This window comes from Rutilus rutilus (genome assembly GCF_951802725.1).
Source record: "Rutilus rutilus genome assembly, chromosome: 16".
NCBI lineage: Eukaryota > Metazoa > Chordata > Actinopteri > Cypriniformes > Leuciscidae > Rutilus > Rutilus rutilus.
Window position 1 is genome coordinate 37,668,012 of NC_140224.1, and position 11,634 is coordinate 37,679,645.

At 43.1% G+C, this 11,634-nt stretch overlaps 1 protein-coding gene across 1 annotated transcript in view; it reads right to left on the bottom strand.

Moving 5' to 3' along the window:
• mtr (5-methyltetrahydrofolate-homocysteine methyltransferase) overlaps positions 1 to 11,634 on the bottom strand; it is a 31,559-nt gene that overhangs the window by 3,370 nt on the left and 16,555 nt on the right. Inside the window, exons 18-29 of the mRNA XM_084433772.1 lie at positions 10,285 to 10,425; positions 6,426 to 6,515; positions 5,666 to 5,818; positions 4,096 to 4,197; positions 3,890 to 3,990; positions 3,650 to 3,717; positions 3,325 to 3,445; positions 2,689 to 2,770; positions 1,900 to 1,998; positions 1,711 to 1,786; positions 1,100 to 1,255; positions 828 to 1,012 (exon numbers count right to left, since the gene is read on the bottom strand). Coding sequence (XP_084289898.1) covers positions 828 to 1,012; positions 1,100 to 1,255; positions 1,711 to 1,786; positions 1,900 to 1,998; positions 2,689 to 2,770; positions 3,325 to 3,445; positions 3,650 to 3,717; positions 3,890 to 3,990; positions 4,096 to 4,197; positions 5,666 to 5,818; positions 6,426 to 6,515; positions 10,285 to 10,425 — 1,374 coding nt within the window. The remainder of the gene's footprint in view (positions 1 to 827; positions 1,013 to 1,099; positions 1,256 to 1,710; positions 1,787 to 1,899; positions 1,999 to 2,688; positions 2,771 to 3,324; positions 3,446 to 3,649; positions 3,718 to 3,889; positions 3,991 to 4,095; positions 4,198 to 5,665; positions 5,819 to 6,425; positions 6,516 to 10,284; positions 10,426 to 11,634) is intronic.

Consider the following 11,634-nt stretch of genomic DNA (forward strand, 5'->3'; position numbering starts at 1 on the left):
GAGTAGCTCAGTACCTGCGTGACTCGTCATAGACATAAATAGAGAGAAGCAGCTCCGGCTACAATGTTCTTCCGCAGGACGCATGCAGTTCTGTTTATTAACTGCTAGAGCGCTGATTTATCCAGTAATGAAACAAGTAAAGTCTTTATGAATCAATCATTCAAAACGATTTTAAAAATAATCTGTTCTACACACATCTTACATGGGTGTTCAAGCATATTCTCCCCCTTCTGAGAGGGTATTCTCCACTGCTGGAGATACAATAAGCTAGGAGAGGTCCCAAATTATTCTAGAGAATGCAGACATTTTTATTTTCCTTCAGAAAAAATTATATTTTTTGCAAAAATTGCTTAATAATATGTTGAATTTGTTGACATTACCAGTCTGTTAAACTCATTTAGGATTTTTCCCTTACTACAATTTTTTTATTAGTTTTAATATTTTTTAATGAATGGGAACCGGAACCGGAACCGGAATCGTTTGGTGGAACCGGAATCGGAACCGGAACCGGAAAATTTCTTACGATTCCCAACCCTAATTAAGCCTTAAAGTTCTGCATAATTAAGGGCGTGGCCACTTGAGTGACAGGTGGATTGTCGCTGATGTCACTACTAGCCGTTTGTCTGCTGTGTGTTAGCATCACGTCACCTCAGCTAATCCGCCTCGCTGCACATTGTCGTTTATCCGGGAGTGACGCGGCCAAGATGGCGACGGCCGGCTCCGCCCACTTTGGGCTTCAAAAACGCTCTTCAGAAACACTACGAGTGACGTCACACACACTACAACATTTTTTTTATGTCTATGGTTTTAGTCTATGGTTTGATCACCTGCTGTCGGAGGCCGTGGAAGGTGGCGACGTGTGACGTGACATCATCACCGTACAGGATGATGTCATCACCGTCGCTCTGAGCGTGCCAGAATCCCAGAATCCCCCGGGCCTGAAGACCTCCACTGTCAATCAAGCGGTTCAGCAGCTTCACAGCGTCATCATGGACACGCCGAGCCTCCTCTCCTGAAACACACACACACACACATTAGAGAGGTCACCCACACTGACCTCTGACCTCCGTACGCTGACCCTGCAGCCAATCAGACGCACCCACGGTTTTGTCCTTGAATATTTTGGGGTATCCACGGTTGGGGTATTTGCCCCTCAGCTGCCACACGTCAAAGAAGGGCTTCCAGTCGATGAAGTCCACCAGCTTACGCAGGTCATACGAGTCAAACACGCGTGTGCCCAAGAACTGCGGCCGCACTGAGAGAAAACACACACACACACACACACACACACTCCTGATATAACTAACACTATAGAGCAATTCTCTGTCATTTCTGAAACTGAGATACTACACACTCTCTCACTCTCTCACCTCACTCACCTCTCTCTCCTCACTCACTCACTTTCCTCACTCACTCTCCTCACTCACTCACTCACTCTCCTCACTCACTCTCCTCACTCAGTCTCACTCTCCTCACTCACTCTCACTCTCCTCACTCACTCTCTCTCACTCTCCTCACTCTCTCTCTCTCTCTCTCTCTCACTCTCCTCACTCACTCTCTCACTCTCCTCACTCTCTCACTCTCCTCACTCTCTCTCTCTCACTCTCCTCACTCACTCTCTCACTCTCCTCACTCCCTCTCCTCCCTCACTCTCCTCACTCTCTCACAGCTCCTGTGATCAGCTGGTTAGACTCTAGGGTTTACACACACCTGGTCTGGTCTGCGAGAGCCAGTCTATGTGAAGGCCCTTCTCTCGCGCTCGACTCAGAGACAAGAAGCGTCTGTCCTGGAGGAAACAAACACACCATCACACTCACACACACACACACACGTCAGTCTGTGCGTGTGTGTAAAAGCATAACTGGTATATGTGCATAACATGTCGTGTGACCGTCAGACCTTCAGGGAGTCGTAGTGATCGTGGCGGATGTCTTCATACTCATCTCGGAGCTCCTCAAAGTAATCCTCACGCACAGCTTCATCCAGCAGCTGAGAGCACTGCACAGTCATCATCATATCATCATCATCATCATCATCCCCATCACCATTTCATATCATATCATCATCATCATCATCATCATATCTCATCATCCTCATCCTCAGAAGCAGCCCAACCAGTAGAAGCTAGCATTCTCATGAAGGTGAGAGCTTTTGCAAAAAAAATGCAACAGCGTGTTCATACGTGTCATATATGGCTGTGCAGTTATTGGTGCAGTAAACTGTATTTTTCATACAGCATATGTGTGTATTTGTGAAATTTATGGTGAGCTTACAAAACCATGTGCATTTGTTGATTTTGTTGTATGTATTGGTGAATTTCAGCATGCATTTGTGTGAATCTGTGATGCTCGAGTGAAATAAAGCATTCTGGATCAGAAGAACTGTGGAGAACTGCTGATGAAACTGGGTTTCATGAGTGTTTACTGACTAAAGGCCTCCACACTGACACATCATTACTACTAATGAGGCTGCGCATTCTGACTGACATCTAACTCAATCACACAGGTGCTTAAATGCTGAGAGAGCGAGAGACAGAGACAGAGACAGACAGACAGACAGACAGACAGACAGACAGAGAGACAGAGAGACAGAGAGACAGAGAGAGAGAGAGAGAGAGAGAGAGAGAGAGAGAGAGAGAGAGAGAGAGAGAAAGAGAGAGAGAGAGAGAAAGAGAGAGAGGTGTCTCACCACTACTACGCTGCGGGACGCGTCCAGCACATGAACGACGGGTGAGCTGTAGCGCGGGGCGATTCTCACCGCCGTGTGAGTCCTGTCAAAACACACACACACACACACACACACACAATAGAGGATTTTCTGTCACTTCATCCACCGTAACCAGACGAAAGCATTCAGTATTGTAAAAACCTGTTTTACTAAATGAACGAACATAATATTCTCTTAAAGAACTGACAGGATCATTTTGAAATTTCAGAGCATCATCAGTGTAATTAACAGAAACATTTAGAAGCAATAACTACATCAACCTCACTCAAACATTGAGCGATGATGCAAATGAATCAGTGAATCAAAATGATTCATGGAAAAGAGTCAAACTGAAGAACTGATGTGTGTCTCTTATTTAAATAGCAGTTGTTCAGTTTGACACTTTCCCATGAATCAGTGAATCAGAACGAGACTGTGAACTGATTCATGGAAAACAGTCCAGCTAAACAACTGCATCTGCTACTGATATTAAAATAAGAGACTCCAATAAAGCATCTTCAGAAGAATCATGACAAGTCTAATGACACGATGGCCACATAAAACTGCTTCCCTTCATCCCTGTAAACGCATGTAAACCTCTCGGGAACGGAGCCGTACTTGGACGTGGTCGCTCCCCCGATCAGCAGAGGAATCTTCAGGCCCAGACGCTCCATCTCTTTGGCCACGTAAATCATTTCATCCAGAGACGGAGTGATGAGGCCCGAGAGGCCGATGACATCTACACACACACACACACACACAGAGAGAATCATGCGTGTGTGAACACTCAGTCAGAGAGGAGAATATGGAAGTAAAGTAATGCAAGCCCTAAAAATACAATGCATTAAAATGTAATCACGGTTAATGCGATGCATTTTTTTATTTATTAGTACAACAAGCTTTTTCATTATTTTACTTCCACAGGAGAACATCACACACACACCGGCTTTGTTTTGAATGGCCTCCCGCAGGATTCTGTCACAGGGAATCATCACTCCCAGATCAATGACCCTAAGGACACACACACACACACACACACACACACACAGCGTCGGGTTAGAATGACTGATGGCAGCGTTTACTCGTCTGACTTCAAACATCTGCTGCATCTGAACGGACACTAAATACAAACCATACGCCAGGAGCAGTGCTTACACACACACACACACACACACACACTCACCTGAAGTTGTTGCATCCCAGCACGACTCCCACAATGTTCTTGCCGATATCATGAACGTCTCCCTTCACCGTGGCCAACAGAACCGTCCCCTGATACGGGTCCTGCAGAGCCACACACACACACACACACACAGTAACTGTCCCATCATGCTCTCTGAGAATCAGATCTGTGATCATCATCAGGTTGTTCTTCATCATCACACTCACCGTGTCTTCATCAGATCCCGACATCATCTCCTGTCTCTCCTTCTCCATGAAGGGAATCAGATGTCCGACCGCTTTCTTCATCACACGCGCCGATTTGATCACCTGATGACACACACACACACACACACACCGGACCTGTGATGGACTCCACTACTGTCTAATGATTTAAAACGGACAATACCTGTTTTTTTATGGAATATTGCTGTTTATTCTAAATGATTTATGAGTGCACAGCATTATTGTGTTAATAGTGTTGAATCAGAATAAGTTCCTCTTGCAGCATCTCTTCTCTTCTCTGATGACGAGGGCGGGGCTATAACCTGTCACTCACATGAGATCAGCCAATAGCAAACCACAACCATCCAATCACTTCCCCTCGGACACAATCAAGCCCCGCCCACATTTGTTCTTAAGCGTTTCACTCGGATATACAGAACAATAGAGGAGAAAAGACCAACTTCCCTTCGATGACGAGTTTTAACATGTTATTATTCTAAATGCTTCATTAGTTATTCTAGATCATAAAAGATTGATGTCTTCATAATCTAACATCAATTTACACTCTTAAAAGTAAAAGTCCAAAAGGGGGTTTGGCAGCGATATCACAAAATAACTGTTTTTGAATCCACATTTTTTCTTAAAGAACATTTCAATAATCTAAAGAGTTTTTGTCCACTATAAAGAACCTTTAGTTGCTCTTTAGAAGATGTTTAAGCTTCTTCATGAAGCTTTATTTTTAATCGCTTGTAATTAAAAAGTTTATACTGATGCCACTCTACAGTTGTGTGAGGGTGTGTGTGTAAGAGTGTGTAGTCATGCCTTCGTTTGCTAGGCTTGGTAAATGTTTTTATATATGTATGAAGGGGTGTCACAATATATCACAATACAAAAATGCATCAATATGTATTGTGTATGGTTCACCCAAAATAAAACATTTAAGTTTTCAGAGTTTTAGTGTCAGTAGTACATTAAACTACTATATAATGTTGAATATAATGCATAATAATGCAATGGGAGAATATGTGTGTGTCCTGATAATGCCAGATATCCAGTAAAAAGTGTCCTACATTATTTTACATATATCTAGTCGTCAGTGACAGAGATCAAGCATATTCATCTACAATAATTCAGTGTTTTCATCTTCAGAATCATGAATATTGTTATTCTGGCGTCTCTATTGTCCTGTATTGGGTTTCAGCACCAAGTCCAAGAATATTCATTTACACACACAATGTAAAACTAAATCTAGCATTTTAATCAACAGAACATTTTTTGTTAACCTTTTACCATGTGTCTTGGTGTACCGCAGTAATATGCTATCGTGAGTTCAGTATCGTGACACGAGGGAATCGTTACACCTCTATATGTATGTTTTAATTATAAACTGTGAAGCACTTTGGGCAACAACATTGCTATTAAATCTGCTATATAAATAAATAAAAGTTGGAGAAGTTGAAGTTGCTCCACGTCTTCAGCTTCTCTGCTGATGCAAGCGAGCTTATCAATATGAATTGATACCATCATCTACATCATCATCAGACATTCGTTGAGGTGTGTGTGTCTCCGGTACCTGTGGTAAGAACATCTTCCCGGCCCCGAACAGATCTCCGACCGTCTTCATGCCGTTCATGAGCGGGCCCTCGATCACATGCAGCGGCCGGGGATACCGGTCCGAGTGAAGACGCGCCTCCTCAGTGTCCTGCACCACATGCTTCTCTATTCCCTGAGAACACACACACACACACACACACACGCACACACACAGCTTCATTATGTCCGGTCCATAGACTGTAAAAACATATGGGTGTTTCTGAAGCCCAAAGTGGGCGGAGCCGGCCGTCGCCATCTTGGCCGCGCGTCACTCCCGGATAAACGACAGTGTGCAGCGAGGCGGATTAGCTGAGGTGACGTGACGCTAACACACAGCAGACAAACGGCTAGTAGTGACATCAGCGGCAATCCACCTGTCACTCAAGTGGCCACGCCCTTAATTATGCAGAACTTTAAGGCTTAATATAATTTAAACGGATGAGTTATACAAATATTCATCCCCTCACAGTCGTCATGAAGGGCAACATTAGCGATATAGACCAAAACCACTTTTAGCACTTTTAGACTGTAAACATGTTTTTCTGCTGTAAAGTTGGGTATTTTAACATGAGGGTTTATGGGATTGAGTCTCTAGTGGCCAGTGGATGAACTGCAGTTTAAGTCTCTTCAGTGTTGAGAGAGAGAGAAGGTTGCTGCTTAGTCTGGTCTCTCTATCCTCTGATTGCGTGTTATGTGCAGTGAAAGGAAGTGTGTGTGTGTGTGTGTGTGTGTAGACTGACCTTGATGAGTGCGTACTCCAGCCGCTCCTCCACGCTGCCACTCCTCCACTCATCCGTCTGAACAACCTTCTTTCCTCCTTTAGCGTTATTCTACACACAGCAGAACACAACATGAGGAACACTTCAGTCCACAACAGTTCATGATCTCAGTCGATCTCAGCGCTTTAACATATTTCACAGGTGTATGAGCTCAGATCAATGAGGCCTACAGTCTGTCAGCTCCACAAGAAACACAAACCCTGTGCTAATCGAAAGAAAAAACTTGGACAAAAAGATAATCCAGTATTTGGCGATACCACAGCATAATGAGAGACTGAAGTCATTTAAAAGGTGGGTCATTTTTGACCCAGACACCAACTTAGGTCAAGGATTTTAAGCACAGCTCAAGGGTTACATCAACACACCCCTTCATTAAAGCTTAAAATACAAATGAATCCAATTAAAACGAAGCATGAAGCACTTCTCAAGTAAGTCAAAAGTTTTTGCACCAAACCCATTAGCATCAAGATCTGGGGCCGTATGTATAAAGAAGCTCAGAGCAAACTTTATCTCACGTGTGTCAAAATACTAAGATTGATGCAATTTTATTCCTAAACTTAAGAGTAAGTGTGATTCATAAAGGTTCCTAAATGTTAAGACTAGGTCTCAGCTCCTAAATGATGTAAGAGTGCTGGAGAGGTCTCCTAGCCTAGTTAGGAGAAACAAGATGGCAGCAGAGAGGAGGAGACACAAACTTTCCAACGAACATATGTATTGGAGTTATGTACATGTATATGACGTTATGTAGGCTATATCATATTGACAGGCAGTTAAATAAACGATACAGGCTTGATTGTAAAGGTATTCTTTTTGTAACTCCTCCCACTCTACAAATTAGTGCTCTGACTGCAGTGATGACAAGAAATATTGACCTTTTTGGCGCCTGGAGAACTGCAGCAGAGCACTAGTGGTGGGGGGAAATCTATTCTGTTCGGTGTCGTGATATTTTGCGCACGCAATTATATCGATACAGTAGTGCAAAGTATTGCAATATTTAATTATAAAATTATCTGTTTTACTTTCGGGTTTTCTCCATTGGTTTTCTCTGAGTTTACTGTGATAATTTACATTTGCGCATTACATCCACAAGGTGGCGCTTGTTGCGGTGCTTTGTTGTCATGAAAATGTCTTCACCAGCACAACCGCTCCGTCTTCTAACCCTTCCACAGACTGAAAGTGTGGGTACATTTCGGTTTTCATCAAAAAGCCAATAGTATATTTCCAAATGAATTTTGGTTGATAAACCTTGCAGCCAACAGGACTGGACTCTAGCAGTGGGCTACACATTTGCTGGGAGCCCACCATTCATGTGAGACGTCTCCTAATCAGAGAGTAATTACGTCCTGTCCTGTAATGAGGTCCGGTGTCCTGAATGTTCAAGGACAAGGTTTTTGCACTTCAGTTAATGTGTAGAAGATAATGTTCACAGAATTAAATGTGACATTTGAAGTGAGTTGAGCAGTCTTATTTTCCTAATTTTTTGTAATGCCTTTGAATAATATGGGGGACATGAATCGCAATATATCGCAGAATCGAATCGCAATCCTCGCTGTATCGCAATATGGTAAGAATGCCAATAATATTGAATCGTGGTCCAAATATCGCAATACTATCGAATCATCACTTTTTTGCCAGTTCCCACCCCTACTGTGCACCGGTGACGACTCGGCTCTGAAACAGCACTACTGTGGCACGACCACACCAAACGTACAGAAGTGGCCCAAAGTGATGAAAGTGCAAAGGCTTTTGTTTTGTTTTTCTTACAAGTTCATCAAAATGTGAGGAAAAAAATACATATTTTTAGAAAAACAAAAAAGCTCCAGGAAAAAGAATACAATGACAACAGTCATCACACATAAAACCATTGAGTCAAAGCACTACTATACAATATGCTTACAAAATCTTTTTTACATTTTTAATAATCTTTGGATAAAGGGTAAGATGTCAGTTGTCCCAGGCTGCTCAACACTTCAGGGGTCTCATTTATAAAACTGTGCGTAGGAACCTTACTAAAAGTGTACGTGCGCCCGAAAGCCAAAAATGGCGTACGCAAAAAAATATTCGGATTTATAAAACCGTTCGTACGCCAGAACCTGCGCAGAATTCACTTTATAAATCCCAGTCAGCGGAAGATTGTGCGCACATGCGTCTCCTCCCCGAAATAACCATATATGGAGCTTACAACGCCTAGTTTTACTATGCAGATCCTCATCTACATATCATTTGCATATGATTATTCATCCACGTGATAACGTTTAACGGTACAAGACACATTACATTAATAAAAATCATGTAGTTGCCTATCCTTGCCTTGTTTTTGAATACATAAATCAAATAGTGTAAAATACATTTCAGAGAAAGTTTTTCTCAATCTTTTCCACTGGCCGAATTGTATTTTTAATTGATATTTTTAATGGAAGCAGATAGGCCTTGGGCATTATTTGCACGAAACTATTTTCTCAGACAATCTGGTATTATCATGATAAGCAATTATCTCTGTGGTTAAAACATTTAAACACAGCACGCCACAGGAAAAGTGTTCAAAAACACTGCATCCACAACAAATATTTCTATTGATTGAATTTGAATATAAAAAATGTTGTAACTTCTAAGTAATGATTTCATGTTTAAGTGTTTAACCTGAAATATTAAAGGCATATTTAATCTAAATGTTTATATCAGAAGTAAAACATAGTTTAAATCATTATTTTATTTATTTAAACTGGTATTTGCGTCATTTTCACTAAACGGCCCAGTGCGCTCGCTGACGCGGACATTTAAGAAGGGATGGATATTTGCTTCAAGTGACAGGCTTGGTGAGTGAAATTATATTTTGAATTATCTTTCTGTATATGTTAAATTTTCTTTAGATTTTCTGTCTAAAAGTGACCAAAAAGACACTTAACTCCAGCTCACCATCGGTGTCGCCAATTCCCTTTGTCTCCAGAATGTGCGTACGCACGGCTCAAAGTTTGCTTAAAGGTGCGCACATTCTCCCGTCAAGTTTGTTTTTTATAGATCACAACCTTTGCGTGGGAACTGGCGTACGTACGTTTCCAGCCCCGTTTTGTGCGTACGCACGCTTTATAAATGAGACCCCAGGCCAGTACTGTGGCAGTTCACTGACTCTCCAGCTGATCTTCAATACAGGCCGCAAAAGCAAGCCACTCTCATGAGGACTGCAAGCTTCCCTCCAACTGGGAATGAGTCACTCCGTGGCACTTTTTAATTTTTAATTTATTTTACTTTTTAAAATAAATGTAAGTATTGAAATAAATGTTTCAGTGTCTTAATTAGGTGATTTTATTATAATTACATTGGTGTCATGCTGCTGTGACCTCACCCTTGCAGGCTCACTATTGGCTGATTCAGAGGTTGAGGACGGCCATTTTGAGTTGACATCATTGTAGTGACCTAGTTTGCAGCACTTCAGAATCAGTCTCAGACTTTACTGTTGCTTTTAGCTTCTTTATAAAAGTCTCCTACTCTAAGAAAAGTCCTACTTTTTACTAAGAATTTTTTGACACTTAAAACAAAGTTTAGGATTATTCTTAAGAGCCTTTCTGAGAAGCTTTATATGCCCTGGGTCTTTTTTGATCAGAGACGCAGGTCTCGGGTTCTGGTACTGAGCGAATGGTTCCTGGTTTAAAGCAGATGGTTCTGGTTCTGAGCGAATGGTTCTGGTTCTGGTTTAGAATCGATGGTACCAGTCTCGGGGTTCTGGTTCTGAGCGGATGGTTCTGGTACTGAGCGGATGGTTCTGGTACTGGTTTAGATCAGATGGTACCAGTCTCAGGTTCTGGTTCTGGTTCTACAGTACCTGAGCGTACAGCAGGAGCTTCTCTGTGGCGTCTGGGTCTCGGTTCCAGATGATGTTCTCACAGAGCAGCAGGAGCTCTTTATCGATGTCGTCATACACCGGCAGATTACCAGCGTTCACGATCCCCATGTCCATGCCATCCTGCCATCCACACACACACATACACACGTTTACTGTTGCTCATGTGTTTGTACAAGGATAAACCTTCTTATCCACTAAATATCATGATCCCAGTTTCAGGACTGCAGTTCTAGGAAACTGTGTTTGTATGTATAACAGTTTTACTGTAAACCATTGAGTGTTGACCGGTTTTACAGCAGGTTGAGACTGAGGCTGAGCTGAGACTGAGACTGAGATGAGACTGAGATGAGACTGAGATGAGACTGAGATGAGACTGAGCTGAGACTGAGATGAGACTGAGATGAGACTGAGATGAGACTGAGATGAGACTGAGATGAGACTGAGCTGAGACTGAGATGAGACTGAGATGAGACTGAGATGAGACTTGAGATGAGACTGAGATGAGACTGAGCTGAGACTGAGCTGAGGCTGAGATGAGGCTGAGATGAGACTGAGATGAGGCTGAGATGAGACTTGAGATGAGACTGAGCTGAGACTGAGCTGAGACTGAGCTGAGGCTGAGATGAGGCTGAGATGAGACTGAGATGAGGCTGAGATGAGACTGAGCTGAGGCTGAGCTGAGACTGAGATGAGACTGAGATGAGACTGAGCTGAGATTGGGACAAGACTGAGACTGAGCTGGACTGAGCTGAGACTGAGCTGAGCTGAGACTGAGATGAGACTGAGATGAGACTGAGCTGAGATTGGGACAAGACTGAGACTGAGCTGAGACTGAGACTGAGCTGAGACTGAGCTGAGCTGAGCTGAGACTGAGACTGAGACTGAGACTGAACTGAGACTGAGACTGAGCTGAGACTGAGACTGAGACTGAGCTGAGGCTGAGCTGAGGCTGAGATGAGACTGAGCTGAGGCTGAGCTGAGACTGAGATGAGACTGAGATGAGACTGAGATGAGACTTGAGATGAGACTGAGATGAGACTGAGCTGAGACTGAGCTGAGGCTGAGATGAGGCTGAGATGAGACTGAGATGAGGCTGAGATGAGACTGAGATGAGACTGAGATGAGACTGAGCTGAGGCTGAGCTGGACTGAGATGAGACTGAGATGAGACTGAGATGAGACTGAGATGAGACTGAGATGAGACTGAGATGAGACTGAGATGAGGCTGAGCTGAGGCTGAGATGAGACTGAGCTGAGGCTGAGCTGAGACTGAGCTGAGGCTGAGCTGGACTGAGATGAGACTGAGATGAGACTGAGCTGAGGCTGAGCT